At 34.2% G+C, this 22,215-nt stretch overlaps 1 protein-coding gene across 3 annotated transcripts in view; it reads left to right on the top strand.

The window, feature by feature from the left end:
• The window catches only part of CFAP20DC (CFAP20 domain containing), a 93,226-nt gene that overhangs the window by 26,218 nt on the left and 44,793 nt on the right, over nt 1–22,215 (top strand). For all 3 annotated transcript variants that reach the window (XR_010885396.1, XR_010885395.1, XM_067303420.1), the window contains exons 6-11: nt 1,166–1,322; nt 4,183–4,347; nt 10,491–10,627; nt 11,741–11,918; nt 12,739–12,885; nt 21,825–22,156. Coding sequence is in view for 1 of the 3 variants with exons in the window: in XM_067303420.1 (XP_067159521.1) it covers nt 1,166–1,322; nt 4,183–4,347; nt 10,491–10,627; nt 11,741–11,918; nt 12,739–12,885; nt 21,825–22,156 (1,116 nt within the window). In the remaining 2 variants the exon portion in view is untranslated. The remainder of the gene's footprint in view (nt 1–1,165; nt 1,323–4,182; nt 4,348–10,490; nt 10,628–11,740; nt 11,919–12,738; nt 12,886–21,824; nt 22,157–22,215) is intronic.

Genomic DNA, 22,215 nt, shown 5'->3' with positions numbered 1-22,215 from the left:
TTAGCATGAGCTCATTCCTTATTAGATTTAAGAATCTACAAGGAGAAGAATTGTTAGGAACACCTCAACTGTGAGCATATGTGTTTTTAAACATCAGAGAATCCATCTGAAAGACATAAAGCCACAATAAATCGTATTTTGTTAGTTCTGGTTGTGGAACTACTTGTTTTATGTGAAACTTCCTTTTTTCTAGGAGGATACTGAATTGTATTATGGTCCATATGCAAGATAGATACCTGTAATTACACATTTCCGTATTATAATAAAATGGCAATATGGAGGTATTGAGTGGAAAAAAATTAAAAATGAGAGAATTTAGAGCTATTGGAATAGTGCAGGGAAGTGTAGTACAGTGATGTTACAGTCTTCTAGCAGTGTTTCCTGACACAAACAGAAGAATTATCTAAAGAAAATTAAAACATATATTTAAGTAGGAATTGTAGTCAGTTGTAATGGTCTGATTTGTCCTTCTGGAATGGCTTAGCAGGAATGGGTAGCATTTATCATACTCAACCTTTCCAGTCTGCACATGACTTTTCCTTATTATTAAATAAGAAGTAGTTTTAAAATGTTATAACATACTGGGATCTTGTCCATACTAGACATACTAGACCAGACTAGTTTGGAATGTGGAAGGGGCACAAAATCTGGAGGGGTCATTTTTCATGAAATGCAAAAAAAAGTTACCAAAAAATCTCTCAGTATAGTCTTTGGAGCACTTAAGCTGCAGTAACTTTCAATAATATTATTGAAATTATATTATTGTATTGTATTATTAAATATTATAATGAAATAAATATGAAATAATACTGAATAATAAAATCTTTTTTCTCAGAAAACCTTCAGTGAATATTTTCTCACAAGCTGCTTACTTAGAAATAGCTGCAGAATGTCTAGTAGATATGCTAGGTAACAAAGCTCACTTGGGCTGCCAGTCTCTAGATCATATGTACAACTATTGATTTGTTTGTATAAATAATTGTTGTAAGTGCAAATACAGCAATAACTTTTTTTAATAGCAAAAATGTCGTGCATTATGAATCATAGCCTGTGAGAGTCCAATACTCCACACGTTCTTTTATAGGGAATTATGTACTAATACTCTTCTGCAATGATTAGTGTTTGGGTTTTATTATTTTATTATTTATTTATTTCTCTTTTCTAGTGGTGCAATATGTGTATTGACTTGGTAGCATTCACCAGTGAAATATTCAGAGGAGCTGTCTTCCAGTCTTTGGATGGAATTATTATTTCAGCTAACTGTAAACTGAGAAAGATCTTCACTTTAAAAAACAAGCCTCAAGATACAGCTGAGGAAGATGGTATGTTATAATTACTGCGTAGTCTTAGTCATGGCTGTTCATATTATCAAATCAAGAGCTTCATCACTGGTTTTGCAATTTGAAAGATTATATGATTTAATGAAAATTAAAGTGACAGTATAGCATATTAAATCTACTAGTCTTGGACTTAGGCGATCATTTAAATATATAGGTACACATCTCTTTTGAGCATTGACTTCATTAAAAGTATTTTATTGAAGGAATTCTGGCAAAGTTTGTCAAGTAGAGAGCTTGTTTTAAAGATGGTTTCTTATGCTGACAGAAGGCTGGTGTTGGCCAAAAAGAGGGCATCTGAAAAGAAGGAAAAATATTCAACTTAGCAGCATTTGACTGTTTCCCTGATTTTCTCTGTGTTGGAGCTCAGCAGCTGATGAAGGATTTTTTTTTTAAATATTCCAAGACAAAACTATAGCAAAACAGTATTATTTGAAACAGACCTACGAAACCAGCATAAATACCTTTCTGTGATCCTTAGTCCATTTATCCTTAATGTATTCTTGTTCATTGGGAAAGTAATATTGGTGGTGAACTGAAAAATGAGAGATTTAAATTTGTAATAGAGCAGGATATTGATCAAAGGGTACCAATCTCCGAACTAGCATCATGGTCCTGAATCATCGTTTTCCAAGGCAGAGAACTTCATTCCTTGCTGATGTTTGCAGTAACAGAGAAGGAATTGAAAAGCACAGAACTTTCTTATTTTAAACAGAGCCTAGGTTTAGTTCAGCTTCAAATTTCATTCAGATTTTCATTTTGTGACTTTTGAAGGTCACTCCAGAAAAAAATATTCCAGTTTTGAAGGAGAGAGAGTTAGCAGTGTTCAGTATCGGCTATGAAAATGCTGGCTTGCTTAAACAAAAACTCAAAACTATTTCAGGATGAATATTTGTGATAATTATTAACATAAAATGTAGATACTTACAAGATAATCAAGTAGCCAGTGATGACTGTATTTTGGATATAGAAAGATTTTAAGTGGTAATAAAATGTATCTTCCATTTGAAAAACCTAAGCTAATAAGGGAAAGTATGTGATCATTGTGGTTACTCCTCCTTTTTTTTGTTGATGAACTTATAAGAAAATATTCATTCAAAAACTCTAAAGAGAGAGTTCGGTAAATTCTCAGCAGAAACTGCAGTTAAAGGTCTCGCTGACTTTAATTTTATTTAATTCCATCAGTGCATTGTTTTCTCTCATCCGTTCTGCATAGTTTTGAAATGTACATAAATGGTTCAAATGAATTCCAAAATTCAGAGTGAAATGTAGTTAACATAATGAGTAGACAGTTTAATAAATTGCATGTATGGTAAAGTATTGTACTTTTAATTACTGGTTTATCAATTCCATGATTATTACACGGCTGGTGGGCATTAGTGTTTTCTGTAAGCTTATGAATTTCCTTATCTAGGCAACTCTTACAATTAGGTTACAGCTTATGGTTTGGAGGCATTAAAATAGCCCTATCGTGCATTCCCAATTACAGATAAACAATATATTTTTTATTTTTATTAATTAATTTTCAGTTAACAGTCACAGCTTGTTGAAACTGATTTCCTTTCACATGACTGGGACCAGATCAGTTTAGCTCCACTGAATGCAATGACATTATAACGTATAATCGGGGTCAGATTCTTTGCTCATATCTCCTCAGTGGTGGGAACTGTGATTCCAAGGCATATCGTGGCTGTTATTCTTCCATAATAGCTCGTATCCACCATATTTTTATTCTTATAAATGATAGCAAGTGGAAGGGAGGAACCACATACTCTGGGAAATTTTTTGTGTATGAGATCATTGAGTTGGAATAGGAAAGAAGAATTCATCTTCTCTGCCCTATAGTATTGAGACATAGAAGACTGACAAATATGTGGTTTCTGTTTTCCATAGTAATCCAAAGGTTGTATACATATTTGTTTTATCACTAAGCATTGTCTCACTGTGTTAAATGCTGTACAGGCATAGTGAAGAAAAATGGTATTTAGTATTTATCTTAATAAACTAGTTAATAAAAATATGTCCACTATTGAAATACAGTGTGGGGCGCTTGCTGTTAAGTTCTCAATACTTCATCCATTATTCATGTTTGGTTTTGAGGTTATTTTTTCCTATCCTTATCCCTGGAGAAGAGGCTAATATTCATCCCCTTACTTTAGCATTGTAGAAATTGGAAAGAAGTCACATCAGAACTTCCTGAATGGTTCTGACGCTAGAAACCTTGCTTTCCATATTGATTATCAAAGGGAAAGCAGAGATAATTGGATCACATTCTACTGGTGCGTGCTGTCTCAGGAAGAGAGAGGCTGACAGCTTTTCAGTTTTCAAAAGAAGTATAATGGTATCCAAAAGTTTAGAACTAAAGCTTGGCAAATTCATTATTTGCATAGATGGGATTTCTGTATTTGCTACTTCAGTCCCACTGACGTCAGTATCATTTTCAGCTTATCAGTGTGTTTAAAAATCAATGTACTGGTATTAGAATTAAAGCTGAATTTTAATAAAAATTACTAAAATGTATTTTGTTATTTTAACTTAGCTTACTTACTTGCCAAATCAAAGTTTATTTACTGTGGCTGTTACAGCCATTCTTTTCTTTTTTTTTTAATTTTAAATGTATATGAAGTTTTTGGCCTAAAAAACTCAACAGTGTCATTCTAAAATTAACATATTTATTGTTTTAAAATGAACAATTGTAGCAAATTTTTCAACTCACTATAATCTATTAATTTTTTTATAATCATATGAACTATAGTATATATAAGCTAACAACAAATAATAGATCTAATTTAATTCTGGTACGTGTCAACTTTCAAAAAAGTAAAGCCCATGTTTTTGATTCTAGATGTGTGTGTTGTTCCGTTTGCACCTGACAAGCCCACAGATGTTATTCCTCGAAACTGCCAATTAAATACAGATGTGCCTCAAGTTACACAGTTGCTGAACTTGACTAAAATTCACAAGCCAGAAATAAAATGCAGGAGCCATCCCATAACAATGCAAGAAACAGGTATTCTGTTGTATTAAAGTATTGTGAATATGTTATGTACATATAACAAATATTACAAGTAACAGACATTTTTCTACAAAAGTGTATGTTAAGAGTTCCAGAGACTTAAAATAAGCCATCACAACCCTTGCGCAACCCTAATATCATGCTTACATAGATACGACTGTTCTGTAATTTGAGATCTGTGCGTTGCCTGAACAATTCTGATTCAAGCATGGGATTTATAATAACAATAGCTTTGCGGATTTGTCTTCTGAATGTGCATTCAAATGTGGCTGTTCAGTTCTTACATTTCTAAGAGTATATTTGAATGTTTTTGTTTTCAATAACAAAATTTTTATAACAATATGACCAAGCACAGTATACTCAGCTTGTGCTCTGAAAAGGAAAATCCTGTCTTACTGATGTCTCAGAATTATTTGAGTGTCTCGGTAAACTAAAAGATAATAAAACATATAATTTACACTTTGACAGGGTTGTGTAGAAGAGATTTACTAAAAAGGCTAGGCAATCATGTGCAAAGAGACAAACTATTGACTTGGATAAAAACTAAGAGACCAAAAGCAAACAGTAGGGTCGAACTGTAAATTTTTATTATAGCTGAAGGCTAACAGCAGGAGGCCTCAGAAGTTTTGTACTAGGTTCTGTATTGTTTAGTATAGTTTGAATATTCTGAGAAGTGAATAATGTGGGGAGCAAAATTTTCAGATGATACAGAGATATTAAATTAGTCAGGAGTGGGACTTCAGAGAGGTTTAAGTATGTAGACTAGGTGATCCCTTACTTCTTCCTAGGCAACAATACAGAGCAGGTAACATGCAAGAAATGTCATACTTGGCTTAAGACGGAGTTTCAGTTTTCTATTTTTATTTCTTTTGCCACTGTGCTGAAAAGTTTTGAGTTTGGGACCACTGTACTAGGTAAACAGATAACATGATAGCATGTAAAATGCTTCACTTTGATAAAGAACTGCACATGGGGGAAAAATATTAACTACAGTTAAGCTTTAACGTGTCAAATGACTCAAAAGTAGGTTATTGCGACCACAGATACAGCTCAGTGAAATTCTCAGATTAATATATACCTATAGTTTAAAAGACCTAAAATACAGGATAGCAGGAAATTCAAATACGTATGAAATTAAAAAGGTATCAAACCTTTAAATAGGTCAGTTGTGCATTATCATCTGAAATACTTTATACTTTATCAGTTAACCCATCTCAAAACATTTTGCAGACAGAAGAGGGATTCAGAGAGGAGCAGCATGAAAGAGTAACTCTCCCGTGAAGATACACTGAAAAGCTTAGAAGAAATTAGCTTAGGGGAGTTTACAAAAAAATTAGTGATATGAAGAAAGTTGATAAAGAGCTGTTTTTCCTGTCTCATGGCACAAAAATAAGACATCATTTGATATGATGATACAGTCAATAATTAAAAACTGAGAAAAGGAAAATACCTCGTTACACAGAATACAATTAAAATATGGAATGCACTGCCAAAGTAAGCTGCTGAAGTAAGGATATTAGTACAATTCCAAAATCATTTGGATATTTATATGGGTAACAGTAATATCCGTGGTAATTATTGCCAGAAAAAAAGGTAAAAAAGGATCTTGTATTTTGGGGTTTTGCCAACATTAGTATAAGAACTATGTGCAAGACAAATTATTTCACAAATCCCTAATGAAAATTTCTTGTGCCATTTCTGAATGATTTGTGTTTGGCCATTATTGGAAACAAAAGATTGGGCTATTCTAGTTCAGCACTTTATAGCTGTTTAGATTTGTAGAATATATGGGTATATATGTGTACCCAGCATTTGTAGGCTGAGAATCAGTAGAGACTGAACTGAAGAAACAGATACTAAGATTTGAATGTGAAATTGCTTAAACACATTTAGATCAGACAACGGACTGCTTTTTTCCTAAAGTTGCTCTTTTGCTTTAAAACTGTGTATTACTTTCTGTTTGCAGTAAAGTCAATAGTCAGATTTATCCAAAGCAAGTGTCATTACACTTTTTAATATTTTGACTCAAAATATTAAATATTTATTATATTTTTTTTTATTTTAAACAATTTTGTAATGAGAAATCTTCATTAAATAACAGAAATAGAGTAAGAGACAGATCATTTCTGTTCATTAAAAGAGTTCTGTAATTGTGGCAAAACAAAAAGTCTTTAAAATATAATTAACATAACTAAGTAACAAATGAAATAAGAATTTTAGCTATTGATGGTCTTTTCTAGTTGAATCTAAAAAGCCAATGGCTATAGTTTTGGATAAAAATTCAAGCTATCCTTGAAAATTTTGAAAGTTTTGTTGATATTTTTAATTTAAAGTTCAAGGACACTTGATGTATTGCAGTAAAAGATCATTTCAAGAAATGTTAAGTGAATCTTTAATTATTTTTATATTGGAATTAAAAATTCATCCTGAAACTTACAGTTGCGTCAGCCCATTGTTTGGCAGTGTCACATATATTCTAGCAGGCATGTGAAGGCAGAAGCTTACTGGCCAATATCTTCCATTTAATCTCATAAATACAAATACAGAAACTATTTAGGTAGCATCTAACTGTAGACCTTGCTCTGTTCAGGAATCTGTGTCTGGTGTCCCGTGTTAGCTCTGATAAAATCAGTAGCAAAGCAGCAGTAAGCTTAAAGGAACATCCAGGGTGGTGTGCACTTTCACAACCCGTCAGTTAAGTTCTGGTTAGATACAAGCGTAGGGGAAAATATTCTCTGGAACATTATTAATGATCTGAAATATTTTCTCTACCACAATAATACATTCAAATGCATTTTAGTATTTGCTTCCAAAGCAGAAAAAAATGCATGGACATTGGATTGATTCTTTTTTTTTAATTATTTACTAATATTGCTGTAGTAGTTTTTCCAAAATTAATAGCACGCTGTGGCTTCTAAGTGAACATTTAGAAGTCATTTCATTGAATTACAGCCTGCTCAAGAATAGTGTTTTGAATGCTTTCACTGACGTTAAAAAAGCCAGCATGTGTCCAGTAAGTTATTGCATCTAATTTGTCTAAAATGTTACACTGCTAATTTCTTCCAACTCCCATATGAAGTAACAGTGGATTGTCAGTGTAGTAGCTGTAGGAAGTCATTTTTGTTTCATTAATGGGACTTGATTTTAATTGAATCAAGTTGGTCAGGGAAGTTGTTCGATTCAGCTCACTAATGACAAGATGTAGTGGTCCACTAAGCACAAATCAAAACCAATAATTTAGTTAAAATGAGTGCTTTGTTTGGAAAAGTACCTTAATTTCTAGGTCAGCAACATGATTTTTTTCTCACTCATAACAAAGAAAGGGCAGCCGTGTTTCATTTAGATTCCGTTCTTTGTATGTAAGACTAGGAATAAAATCTAAAAATCTGTAATTTTTCTCTGTATCATTATTGGCTGCTGTCCTGCTAAAGTTTTTCATTTTCCCATTCCTTTATAGCACCTTTTATGATTTCATTCGTATTAAAACAGGGTATAGGACATTTTTTGAGAAGGAAGTGCTTAGGAGTAGGTCTGAACAGGCAAAATGAGATAAAGAATACATTTCCAATACATCTTCATCAATGAAAGTAATTTTATAAGTGGTGCTCTAGAGAAAGAACATACATTTTTATTCCCCTGTTTTAGTACTTCCTCAGTCTTTGGCATGTGACAGGTTTCTTATCTTCACTGTTTGAATTCTATGGATAGTTGTTTCCACTATTTGTATTAAAATGCTCTGGAAATATATATCCAAAGTATTGACTAAAGGTGTAAGATAAATAAAATACAGTGAATTATAATTACTGGTGAAGTTTAATATTATAAAGAAAAAGACAAAAATATTTTGAATGAAATAACTGTTTGAGAACAGTCTTGATAGTATGAGATGTCTCAAAATACTTTTCAAACATCTTTTCTTCTGTTTTTACCAGAATATGAAAAAAAACAACTCATAAAGATTTTATCATCTGCACTTACCATGCTGATGTTCTCTCAGATTGTTAATTTTTGCCCTCTCTTGGTACGCCTTGTTGGTGATGGCAATCTCTGTCCTACAGCAGCTGAAAATAATAGGAGGGTTTTTTTATTTTTACTTAGAGTAAAGCCCTTGAAACATTTACTTATTTAAACTGACTTCAGCTATTTTATATGCAAGTACCACTATTGTAATACTAAAGAACAAATTCTTTCCCTGCAAGTAGTCAAGCCAAAATTCTGATGTGAAGTTTGATATAAGTTTGCTTTTGAAATAGCAGGGGAAGCTTTGGAATTCAACCTTTCGGTAACCGGAGTCAAAAATCAGTACTTGTTGGCTGGGTTATCAAAGTAACAGGGACTGTAAAATTTCAGTGAGTACTATAGTGTCAGTAATATGTCTAAACAGAAAAATGAATGTTTATTTAAAATAGTGAACCCTCACCCTTTTAGTGAACCCTCACATTTTACTATCCAAGATACAAAGATGTGTAGCTCTTAGTTATACAGTATAATAGTGGTAACATCCCTGATCTCCGTGAAAATGAAATGCCTTCAGTTTAATGTTTAATCTTTATTTTTAGTGCTATGAACATAGCATGAGTTCTTCTGGATGTGTGTTTCAAAGTTCAGAAGTCAGGCCTTCTTGCGAATAGAAGCTCTGGCATGTTTAAGTACATTTTAATTGGAAGGTGTTCTTTTTATCCACTAAACTTTGTTTATTTGATAATCAAAGCCCAAATTATTTTTAGTCTTGTCTACTTTTAATTACATCTATTACTTCATTATGCCAGATGACTGTTATGTGTTGATGCAGGTAATTAATTGCAGTCAATTAATATGTTCATAAGGAGTGATTTTCATGCAAATCATCTTTTATAATTGGAACTAACAATGTCCCAAGGTAGTCAGCAAATTAAAGAAATTGATGTTAAACCAAGATGGGTAGCCTAATCTTGTGAAATGGCAGCTGTTAGCAGCAGCCAAATGTCACAGCAGGAAGATGAGAGAAAGAAGCTCATGGCAGAAGAGGGCTTCTTTTGTGTTTATTAGTACTAGTAAGTTATGATATTTGGTGGCTGATGCTTGATGTTTTTTTTAATTTCCTTGATGACACTGGAAGGAAAGATTACTAATTCAAGATTAAACAATTCTAAGAAAAATGTTTAAGAGAATCTAAGAAATGTTTTGTTTCTACTTTATTGCTTTATGAAGGTGTCAGATTTCAAAAGTGAGCTAGGAATTTACCATTTCACTTACAGCAGGAAAAAACCCTCAAACGTGTTGTAAATTTTTACTGACAATCTTGGAGAATCAAGAAAAAAGATAAAAGATATTACATGCAGTTCTGGCACATTGGTGATAAAATTACCTCCTCACATAACCATTTCACCCTCCTTCCACTTTAAATTTTTCTCAAACTGTTCACCTGCGTTCTGTGTTTACTTTTTTGTTTTTAATTGCCTTGCAGACTGGTTTGCATTTTTGTGTTTGAAAAGCATTATAGGAATATATATTTTAATTAGTAAAAAAAAAAAAAATCATGAAGTAAGTAGAACATTTCAATGGGAAAAGTGTGTGTTTGCAGTATTAGGGCCCAACCCTGGTAACAGAGTAGCTTTAACAATTTCAAAAAAGCAAATTGCACATAAGTAATGCTTGCATCAGGTCCTATATGAGCTTGGAAGTCATACCTTGACAGTCTTGCCTCAGTTTTATTGTGTTATTTACTAGTTAGAGTTGGGTTTTTATCCTGTTACAAGTTAGGTTTTCACTGAAGTTCTATACCAGTTATGCACAAGAAAAATTACACATTTGTTTATATATAGCCCCTGTTAAAATAACTCTTTAAAACAAATAGATTAGAAATATAGCTATATAATAGACCAAAAAATTCTTGCTTCTAAACTGACATTCTTTTATAAAATGTGCTTTTGTTTTGAGTATTAAGATAGTGAACTCTGACCACATATTTATAGGGATTATGCTATAAAGGAAGATGTGTTTTATGTACGTATAGTATGTGTAATTCTTTTATTTCTGTTGATTTGAAAAAGTATTAATATTCTTTTTAAGTACTGTGATACATTTTTAAAACTGTGATCAAGCTAAAACAATTATGTAAAACAAGCTTGGAAATGTCTCTTGTTTATTTTTCTCAGGTCCCTTGATTAATAGAAGACAAGGCAATATACGGAGCAATAAAACTCAGGATGTGTCACACATTGCATTTGGATCAAAGATCCTTGGACCTCCCCCGTCTTCAACCAGAAAAGTCAGCAGTAGGGTATCTGGAGAGGTAAGGCTTAAACAGTCACAAAATTAGTAGCGCTTGCGCAAAGGAGGACTTTATCTCAGAACTGATGTGAGGCTGCATCGAGAGTACTGTGTCCAATCTTGGACCCCTAATACAAGAGAGAGACTGACAAAACGGAGAACGTCCAGTGTGGAGGGCAGCTAAAATGCATGGGGGCTGGAGCACATGACATATGAAGAGAAGCTGAAGGAGTTGCATTGTTCAGCCTGCAGAAGAGAAGGCTAAAGAGAATCTAATTGCTCTTCTCAACTATGTAATGGCAGGTTATAGAGAAGACAAGGCCAAATTTTTGGGAGGTGAACAGTAAAAGGATTGAAAGGATGAGAGGCAAACTGCAACAAGGGAAGCTCTGATTGGATATAAGGAAAAACAAGAGTGGTTAAGTACTGGAACAAGGCCACGGTGAGATTGTGGAATTTCCATTCTTAAGACATTGAAAATGGACTGAATAAGGCTTTGAGCAACCTGATCTAGTTTCAGCATTAGCCCTGCTTTGAGTGGGCAGTTGGACTAAAGGTCCCCAGAGGTCTCTTCCTACTGAAATTACTCTGTGACTTCTTACAATTCTTTTTTTTTCTGAGATTTTTGTTAACATCTTATTGGGGTGTGGGATTTTTTTTTTCCATAGTGTGGATCATTTTTTCTGGGGATGAGAGCCATTATTCAAAAAAGAAACAGTATTTAGAAACACTGCCAGTGGATGATAGCCATGTAGTAGCTCATGTGATGCTGTCAATCACAATGCCAGGGAAAACAGTTGGTCTCATTCTTCTAGCAAGCAATGCGCAGGTGTTGGGAATCTGTTGAGGAGCATGAGTCCCAGTTTAAAAAACTTAAGAAGGGACCTGGTCAAAGGAAGAAGGAGGAAGTGAGCTATTCTGTAGGAAGTCAACTGAAAGCTAAGAGGAAAAGCAAGATAGGGGCTTAAATAAAGCTATCTGCCATTAAGTTTTCTGAAAAGTTAATATAAAAAAGGGGGGAAGGTTGGGAACATTTATTTGGAAAATAAACTCAATTCAGAATTTGCATTTAGCTTTGAGTATTTTGAAAGCTGTTACATTTTTATTTTTCATTAAGAAAATAATATCTTTCAAGGTAACAAAGACTATGGGTAGCCAAACCAGATCCTGCCGACTTCAAAGTTTAGAAAAGGGAACTGAAGTTCTACAAGATGCTGAGAGGTCAGAACTATCATTCTCACCATGCAATGAATCTCTAGATCAAGGAGGCAAAAGAAATACTCACCAAACAACAAAAAATGTACATCAAAATGGTAAGAATCTAAAGTAAAAAATATGTAAACAGTTCATAAACTGCCAAAATTCTTGCATAATTTCTGACTTTAGAAAGTAAGACTCAGTTCTCTGTTTTTCTAATTTTTTTATCTAACTTGCTAATTACTGAAGATATTTGTATTAAATAATGGCTTGTTCTTCTGTATGAGCTTGAACAAATGCTCATTTTCTCTGCAGGTATTTTGTGTTGTAAGTGTTTGAGCCAGGGACCACCACCACCTCCTGGCAATAGCCACAGGGTATACACATACTTCTCCTTTCCCTATCCTGTGTATATAACTGTGTTAGTGTAGTGCACTTGACAAAGATCTGTAGTTGTTCTTGATTGTTTTGCAGACTTTTCACTTCATTCAGTTTCATCTGAGAGTTGTGGTATTTCATTTTAATTTTGTTTTAAAATGTCTTAATCTCATTATTATTATATTCCTGTTATTTTACTCTTTTTTTTTTTTTTCTTCTTCTTCCACTGTTGCTCTTCCTCACTGAAACCAACATGGTTGACTGGTTTGGCCTTTGACAATGTAGCACATTTAAACCATTTTCTTCTGTTCTTCTTTTAGTCTGTTCTTATAATTTCTGTAGCTTGCCCTTCCTCCATAGCCAATGCTAAACTTTGACTTTCTTGTGATTGTCATGTTCCTGCTGCCCCAGAAGTTTCTCATACTGTTTGGAAGATGTTTGGAAGATGTTTGAATCCTAGGAGACTGCTCCACGTGCTGCTCTTTGATGCCTCAAGTGAGAAAAGTGCACAGTATGAGTATTGACAAGCATTCAATCAGATTCTGCATTATATTTCAGACCCTGCAAATCAGACCCAGAAAACCTCTGGTAGTGAAGCAGCAGAACTTCAACTCCCTCCGCCCCAAGCGCCATCAACAGACAAGAACAGTCCTAGAAGATTATGTCTAAAAGATGCTGCCAAAACCACATGGGAGATAACTGATGGTATGGTGCTAATTTTCTGTTATTTCACATCTCGGTTGGGGGGGGGGTGGGGGGGGATGAGGAGAAGAGAGTCTGTCTGTTCTAAGTTTCAAAGGCTTCTGAAGCAATTCACATAATCCCTGCAGCACAGACAGTCATATTTTATGGAAATCAAACACCCTGCAACAGAATTGCTTTTGAGCATTGATAAAGATTTGCAGGATTAAGCAGAGTACCAGAGCAGTGAATGAATAAAAAAGAAAAATTCCATGCTCTCATGATTAAAGGGAAGGAACTAAAAATAATTTATTCTTTAAATCCCTATTAAATTTAACACTGAAGACTCCAAACATTGAAAGTGCTAGAGCTTTAACTTGTCTCAGGTAAGAGTTTAGGACTTCAATTACGGTACTCATGTAAAGTTAGTTTTTTGGGGAAGCGGGGGGGAGGCATTAAAGTTCTGTGGTTAATTTTCTTTATTTTTTCTATTCACAGAAAGGCAAATCGGTTTATCTTTTTTTTTCCCTTTCTTACCTACCAAGCAAAAAGCTTTGTATATTTTTTATTATACAGTGTCAATCCACTTGCTTTGACTGTTGTAACATTGTGGCAGAAGTAGCCCTAGTCTCTGAAAAAGTAGTGTTATTTTCTATGAAAATGCATAGATATCAACTTGCAAAGTAGGCAGACAGCTCAAATATGCTCAAAATTGTCCAAAAGAATTTTCCTTCACATTATGAGTTATTGCCATTTTGTTTAATCTTTGCGATGTTTAGAAGCAATTTTATACTGCTCTACTATGACAGTGTTAGTGATCCATAATTTCTATTATGGATATCATAGTTTGGTTGAAACAAGTGCAAAATGACTATGTAGCTGAATTTTGAGGATTCTGGGGCAGGAATCCCTGTTTTGTTTGTCTTTCATCTAGAAAAGTAGGGCCTATATCTAGTGCTAGAATTCCAGAAAAATGAATTAACACATGCTATTTTATGTAGATATAAGTGGTATGAAGAGACAGAGACTTAGGACAGTCTGCAGAAGCAGAGAACTAAGGAAAAAAGCCTGATATAAAGACTGTTATTTTACTGTTTGTGTACATGATAATGAAAACGCTGCTTTTTTGGTAAAGGGATGTGTTTGGATTCTGTTTAGTATTAATTGTGTACACGAGCAGATAAAGGTACCAAATCAGTTTGTAAGTTACTATTTTCCAAACTTTTTTCCCCCCCTATTTTGGTTGGTTGGAACTGGTAGCTCAGTTTGCAGATCTCAGTTTCTTTTTAATACGTGAGAGGTTTAACTATACATAGCTGCCTCCATGGTGGTTGCCTTATCCAGTAGTATTGAATTAATCTGTTTTGAAGAGCTTGCCATAGGCAACCTATTCATTGGAGAGAAGTCTTCTGCTGTGCTCTGTTCTGAACTTCCTGCAAAGATGATAGTTGGAAAAACTTGCCCTCAGAGAAGGATGAGCATTCTTTGAGAAAAGTTTACAGAAGAGGGGGGCAAATTCAAAAACAGAAACATCTAACAAAAAGTGAGGAACCTAATAGTTTTAAATAAAATTATAGTATGCAACATACACATCTGTTTAAAATACTGTACAGTTTACAAAAGAAAGCGAAGCACATGTTGACACTATCAGATGAGATAAGAAAACGCTTTTACCCCTTTCTTACCAAACTATTGAACATTCACATTACTTTTATTAAAAATATTCTTGCTTTTAAAATGTGAAAGAAACAATGATTTCTGTGGTAACTTGTGTTGTAGCTGCTGGTCACGCATACTGTTGGGATTGTAATCCCAGAAGCCTCAGGATCAGTGTTCTGGTCAGGAAGCTCCAACAGCTGATCTTGTCCCACAAAGAACAACCAGAACCTTGGTTCAGTAGTAATGACTCAGCCAGGATCCTGTCAGCAAAGCATAGTCCTGACGCATGTCCTGACGTTGCATTAACATACTTACACCCATGAAAAGTAATGATCACAAACGCACATTCCTTAAGGGAGTGCAAAGCTTATGTGATTTCTGACTCCCTGTTTATACTGTGATCGAAACAAGTCTTATCAAGATTTTACTATACACTACTCCTTTCTTATCACCAGGCACTGAGTATTCCTGAGCCCTGCACAACCATCTCCTTTGCTCATCTTGGAACAGAATTGTGCATATTATGCCATTAGCTTAACATTTGTCCCTTTCTGCTTTTGCTTATGTAAGAGGTTTGTGAGCTGTTCATCAAGACCTGCTTTAACCAGTATTCTTGCAAAGTGTATGTATATGAGTATACCAATCAATCACTGTTCCAGTAAGCCCCTCAGTAAAAATAGTAAAGCATTCTCATGATCCAGTATCTACAGATCAAAGAGTAGATACTGGAAAAACTCTATGGCCCTCATACAGATTTTAGTAAGAATTAGGTGCCTAAATGAGAGCCAGGCTTTAAGGATCTATGCCCAAATAACAGATTGGCTCCAACAGTGGCCTAATTTGAATGTTTGGTTAATTAATTAATTAACTTCCCATTCATCTCCAATTTTTTAATTCATGAAATATTTTGTAATGTTTTAACAAGTCTTAAGTGAAAGCATATTTTGTAGAGAGAGACATCTCCAGCTGTAGGTCACAAATATTTGCATATATTGTAAACAAAAGATAAAGTGTTGTTCTTGTTGTAGTCGCTGTGAATTTTGCTACTAACTTCAATACCTCAGATATGAAAAGGCAATCTGAAGAAAATCAGTTCACATTTTTCTGATATGCAAAGCAGAGAATGCATTTTTGTTGACAGAATAAATATTACTTTAAATTTCATTGGGTGGGAAGGAGATTCATGGGTGATTTTCCTTGTTATTTTAGAGGAGGGTTACTGCTATTCATAATAATAGTCTTTAGTTACAGAGCTCTCATCAACATATCTTCTATAGCAGGTGTGCAGTACCTTTACAAAGGTAAATTGTTTTTAGCAAGGGGAAAAATAAAATGAGTGAGCATTGTTTATAGTATGCCAATCTTAATTATGATATGTTGAAACCTTCATTAAAATGTTAGGTTGCAATTAGAAGCTCTAGCATAAATTTGTCTAGAAGAACTAATTAGATGTTTAGGGGATCATTCTTGCATTTATCTTGTTTGCTGCAATGTTGTGATTACATAGTAATTTCCATACTTTGCTAAGAAGATACTCCAAATTGTTCATTATAATTGACATGGAAATGCTGAGGTAAAAAAGAAATTCCGGTATAGTTTGTGGTTGAGAGATAATAGGATTTGGTTTGATCCAAAACACCCCGTCTCTTTCACTTGTAGATTATTAACAAAATGCTACACTGACTACGGGTTACAGAAGTTGCTGAATCCCATAACCAGTGTAAAATGTTGTCTTTCGGTCTTACAGACTTTCATATCTTCTCCCTGTGTGTTACCTTAGGAATAAGTACTGTAATACACAAGCTAATTATTTTTGCATTTAACTTACTGCTATACCAAGTATATTTCTTCAGCATCTCTGGAAAATAATCTTGTTCTTTACAGAGAAGGTTAGACTAAAAAAGCAAAAAAAAATTAAGGTTAAATACTGTACAGACACTAAATCTTTTAAACTAGTTCTTTATGCTTCTAAAGTGCTTTTGATTTGGTTAAAGGTACTATTATTTCACTTACAGTGGTGCCTAAAGTGATGTATAGAAGTTTTTACATGTCTGTGGCAGAACCAGGAGTTGGAGTCAGGAGTGTTTAGGCTTCTAATCATCTCCTCTTCTCTCACCACTTGAATAAAACTGTTATTTAAGATTTCTTTTTTATATTTTGATACTTCATTCAAAATTGACTTAAAATCACAAAAGCCAAGTGGTTTAACACATTTTTGCTTCAGAATTCATTACAAAATGTTATCTGTAATGACTGCTGCAAATTAAACAGCATCAAGGGGATTAGAAGCCATTCTAGAATGAGAAAAGAACAGGTGAGGCTGCGGTTAGATGAGTTGGTTGTTATTAAGTCAGTAGAACATAATAAAAATTAAGCCAAATGCACTTAGGCATTAGCAGTGTGGATCTTTCTTTGGTGGTAATTTTGATTTAAGCAGCACCCTCTCCTGTCCATTCATTCTCATTCCTTTGGATGTACAAATGAGCAGGTTATGATGAAGTAGGTTGTATACTGAGTATGTAAACATATCATAGGGGACTAGTTACAATGGTCTGAACCATGAGCATTTGAAAACCCTGCAAAGATAGTGTGATACATGTCAAATCTAATTCTGTGATGGGGGAAAAGGCCTTCTGAATATGGGAGAAGTATGTGTCATACATCTTGATCTTAGACAAGCCACTGACATGGAAACTAGGTAAAACATGCCTAGATGAAACTACAGAAGGGTGGGTGCAAAACTGGTCAGAAGACTACAAAGTGCTGAGATAGGAAAAGCTGCAAAACAACAAAACTGAGCAGCTGTTTTGAGGATTTGGGCAAGTATGAAGGACTGGATCACAGTATGAACATACATCATTTATTGCGTATCTTGGCAAAAAAAAGTAAAAAAAGCAAATGTCACCTTAGGTATTTTTTGTTTATACAGAGTCATTTTAAAGACCTACAAGGTAATGTTCTATACTGTTAGCATATGTACTGTGTTTAGTTTCAAAAAAGTGTCACAGGATTGTTTTGTTGCAAAGAAAATTTAAATGAGAAATTGGGGAACACTTGCTAATTATAAGTATTGTGTGTAGCATTACCATTGTTGGAAGATTTTCAGAATAGGGTAAACTAAATTATGTCCTAAATAGTTTAGCTGTAGTTATCTTGCTTTGAGATAAGGGAATTGACTAAATATCCTTTTTCACGTCTGTCTTAGTATGTCAAAGAAAGTTTGACTTCATTGGATTATTCTTTGTGTGTATTTATTTTTTATATATTTGTACATGTACAAATACTGTAATGCTCTTGTTAGTTTTAAAAGTTATAATACTGTTAGAGGTGTAGTTTATCACTAGAAAACTTTGTCTGATTTGAAATTTTAATTTATAGCTGCAATCACTCAAGAAATTAAAATCTTTTACACAGGGCACCTTCTGCTCTCAGTAAACATGTTTAATCATTAAGCACAGTGGGCATAACCAACAATATTTCTTGATGTAACTGCATTTCAGAAATTATTGATGGTAAGAATTGAGTCTGTACATAATGATTTGAAAACAAACTGGTTAGCATTTTTCATTTAAACCTCTGTTGTTATTTTTAGATGAGAGCCAGGACAATGCTTTTGAACGTTTCTTCCTTCATTTCCATATGCCTGTGCTTCATAATCATATTATAAAACTATATTCATAAAACTATATTTTGCCTGGAAGTGTGGTCTCCAACCACATTTTATTTTCCCATTTGGCAAACAGTTCAGCCTGGTCAGTGCATGTACATCAAAGAATGTAGATCCCAGACGGTTAACATGTAAAAACTCACATTCTCACATTACATGTTTCAACTTCACTATAAATACTCTGCTTTTCAAGAGATGAAATTTTCTTTCTCTACACTGCCTGTTCCTCAAACCACATTCATGATGTGAATACGTATGTTGTCTTAGCCAGGTAGGTACTGAAGATACTTCTTTTGTTTTGAAAATTCAGTGAGTTGAAAATTTTAATGTCTTTGGTTGGGCTAACTTTACTTACTGAGACTGCAAAATTAGGTTTAACTTCTGATGGTGATTACAAACATATATTTATTAAGCTCAACACCCCCCCCCCCTCCCCAGATCTTTCTAACTGAAGTACAGGCTGGATTTACAGGTTTGAAAACTCCATTTTAAGAAACACCAACTCTGAAAGCCTTAGGAGTTAGAGTGGGGAATCAATTCCAGGTGAGTTTCCAGGGAAACAGTGTGAGCAAAGGTGTTAATCCAGTCATCAACATACAAATACGAAAGCTAAATATGACTAAGGAATTGAATATGACACAAATACCATTACAATACTGTGTCCTGTTCTGGTTTCAGAAATTCAGAAAGGATATTTAAAGATTGGGGGGGGGGGGGAGAGGAGATACAAAATTTCTGAACATGTTTTGTTTTGGAAACAATACTTATATTGAAAAACAATGGATCTTACAAAAAGAAGATTGTGGGATGATTGGAACACAATCTATGAATATCTTCTGGAGGAACAAAAACTTGATATTAAAGGGCTCCTCAGTCTACCAGATAAAGATTTAAGATTGAATGACTGGAACCAAAGCCAAACAAATCTAGACTTAATATAAGGTAAAGGGTTTTTTAACAGGGTAGAGTGCTGAAACAAATGCTAGTGCTTAAGGAAAGTTCTCTGTTGCTAGATGTTTTTAAATCACAACTGTGTAGCTTTCTCAAAAAGGTACTGGACATCATACATTGCTGCTGAACAGGAGATGCTGCTGAATATGAAATGCTGCTGCTCTGTGTAATGATAAGAGAACAAAAAAGGGCCATCACAGATGTTCTTTCCAACCTGAAAACTTTTATATAATCACACTCCTGTGAGAAGATACTTGCATCTGTAGGCATCTGGAAAATTATGGAAAATTTCGGTGAACCTTAGAAAAGAGTTAGAAATGTTCTAGCCTGTGCCTGCTTAGCATCCCTAATACTTGGGGAAGAGATCTCTACATACAAGTGAAGTTTGGGGAGGGATAGCATTTTTGTGGCATTTTTGCAGGCCACTTGCAGCACTTTCTGGAGTCACAGATGTGGCAGCATCTTCAGGGCCAAAGACATTCAAAACAATTTAAGGGACTGTGGGTCAAATTCCTATCAGAATAACTGAAAGTTCATAGCTGGTTGGGTAGACGAGCTTTAAAGGGCAAGATAGTTTTTGAATTATCTTAGGTCACACAATTGGAAAAAGAAGTCCCCGAGTCTTTGTTCTTGAGCATCCTAATATTGCGTTCAGCTTCATGTGAAAAGCTGATAAAAAGTTCCCTACTATTTCATTTTTCATGGAGGAAATGATTACTTTAAAAATGCAGATCTTAAAATGTATATTAAAATATAGTGAAAACAAAAACTGAGAAATACAAATTCATGATTAACGCTGGAGATATGCAGGCAGAAAAACAGTGTTTTCCTCTTAATGGCTTTAGTGTTGTTTTATTCAGATACAACTTTTTACATGAAATTCTAATTACCTGGGTAAGAAAAGTACCATGTCAGATGAGTGTGAAGCAATCATGAGTGATCAAAGACAGGAGAGTTCTGCACTGGTGTCCTCCTTTTAAAAAATAGTAGTTATTGATCAGGAAAAAAGATGGCGTTTACACAGAAAAAGAGTGACTCAAAAGCTTTGAATACTCACTTTTCGTGGCTTTTGAAAAAATAGTCCAAAATATTTTTAAAATAAATGGCATTACTTAAGTGTTCATCTTAAAAGTCTTACAGTCTTTAATTAAAAGCAAGATGAGATGTCTGTATAATTACAAAACAGACTTTTTTCATGTGTATTAGGCAATGGTATGTTAGATTATTTTAAACTAGCAGGATTATCTGATATAAAAAGAGATTACATGAAAAGCCATGGGGCTTGTGATTATAGGTGGTCTTCATTTAGAGGCTAAAAAGTAGTCTGCCCTGCAACAAGTAGTTGCAAACCATGAACGTAAAAGATGTGTGAAGTCCCTGCTTTTGGCCTGGTGCTTTGTGCAAACTATCATTTTAAGTGCTAGCTACACTGTGGTAGCTTCACTGCCAGCTCCAGTAAACTGGAGATATCACAGCAACCCAATAAGAAGGCAGCTCTTTCTCCTGGCATTCTCATTTTTCTCTTCCTTTTTGCTTCCTCTATGGTAGTTCAGAAACATTTTTTTCCCAAGTAAAGCTGCTGAATCTGCCTGAAGTGATAATTATTTCTATACGCAAAACTAGGAAGGAAGAGTTGAATACCCTTGTAAACTTACTGTCTTCTGTGGCAGGCATTTAATTATTGCATTGCTACTTTATTGTTACATTTTTACTATTTTATATTGAAGGGTTTTTTAATATAGTTGATGGTAACTTTGTTTTATGGAGACAGAAATTTCAAAATCTAGTGAGTAATCCACACCACACTACCTTTAATGAAGATAAGCGAGTATTGCATACTTGAGCAATTCTCCTTTTCTCAGATGCTATTTGAGATTGGTTTTGATCAATCAAATTGTTGTTTTTTTCTATATCATCATTCCAACCAGTAAAATAGAACTTAACAGTGAGAGTATAAAAATGGTCTTTTCATGTTTATCTAGTGCACTCAATCTTTAAATCCATTTCTGTAGTTTATTGTTTGTTTTAAAATTGGCAGATTAGCACAGATTGTATGCAGGGAAACCTGGTGAAACAAATAACTTCATGCATTTTTCATGTCACGCTATTTTTCAGCAGAGCTGTAGTTTGAAATTGAGATTTAAACCATAGATTCTGGACATAAAAGAAAGTGTAGAATTTCAGCAATAAAGAACCAGTAGATTGCAGTATTATGAACTTTCTGCCTAGTATGGGTGTGTGTTTTTTTGTTTTTTTTCTTTTTTGTAGAAAATACCAGCCACAAAAAATGCCTGCATAAAACAATCAATAGCCAAACTGAATAAAATTATGTTTTCTTAGAATGGAATTCAGATGAACAGTATCAAATCTTAATAGTTGAATAGTTTCAGATTTGCAGATTGCATGCTTGCATGTTACATATCACAGCCTGCAGATTCTTTGAGCTGTAATAGGGAAGCATTTTGCTTGACATAAGCAGCAAGGTCTCTTTTGTTACATCCTCATCAGTTTTCCAAATGTGTAAATCTGATACAGAAGAATGTTTCTTTATAACAAAACTTATTTTGCTGTATAATTTTCAGAGAGCAAGACAGTGATCATTATAAAATATAATTTACATATTTGTCATTAAAATAAACATTTTATTATGCATGGCAATAATTTTATTACCTTTTGCTAATTTCAGATGAATGGGTGTTTCCTGAAACTGTCAGTGAGACTTTTCTTTTGGATAAGAGTGGGCAGTTTGCAGCTATTCAAGATTCAGCCTGCCATAATTTAATCTCACCGCAGGATGCCACTGCTGAACATCAAGGCAATGAAACAGGTGATGACCAAGTGAATCATAAAGAGTTTTTCACATTTTCATCAAGACCTCAGTCAGCTCGTCATGGAAAGTCTCCAAATATGTCACCAGAAGGTTGCATTTTCCCTTTGGATTTGAAGCAAGACAGTAACCAGGCCCAAAGGGACACCCAAATTGAAGATAACTTTCAAGGAACTGACAGCAGTGAAGAGGTAGGCCACTTTGTACATTAATTCTTGATAAAGTAGTCTTCATCCTAAAACTCCTAGGA

The sequence above is a fragment of the Apteryx mantelli genome, chromosome 12 (assembly GCF_036417845.1).
Source record: "Apteryx mantelli isolate bAptMan1 chromosome 12, bAptMan1.hap1, whole genome shotgun sequence".
Classification (NCBI taxonomy): domain Eukaryota; kingdom Metazoa; phylum Chordata; class Aves; order Apterygiformes; family Apterygidae; genus Apteryx; species Apteryx mantelli.
This window is presented reverse-complemented; position numbering and strand designations above follow the sequence as displayed.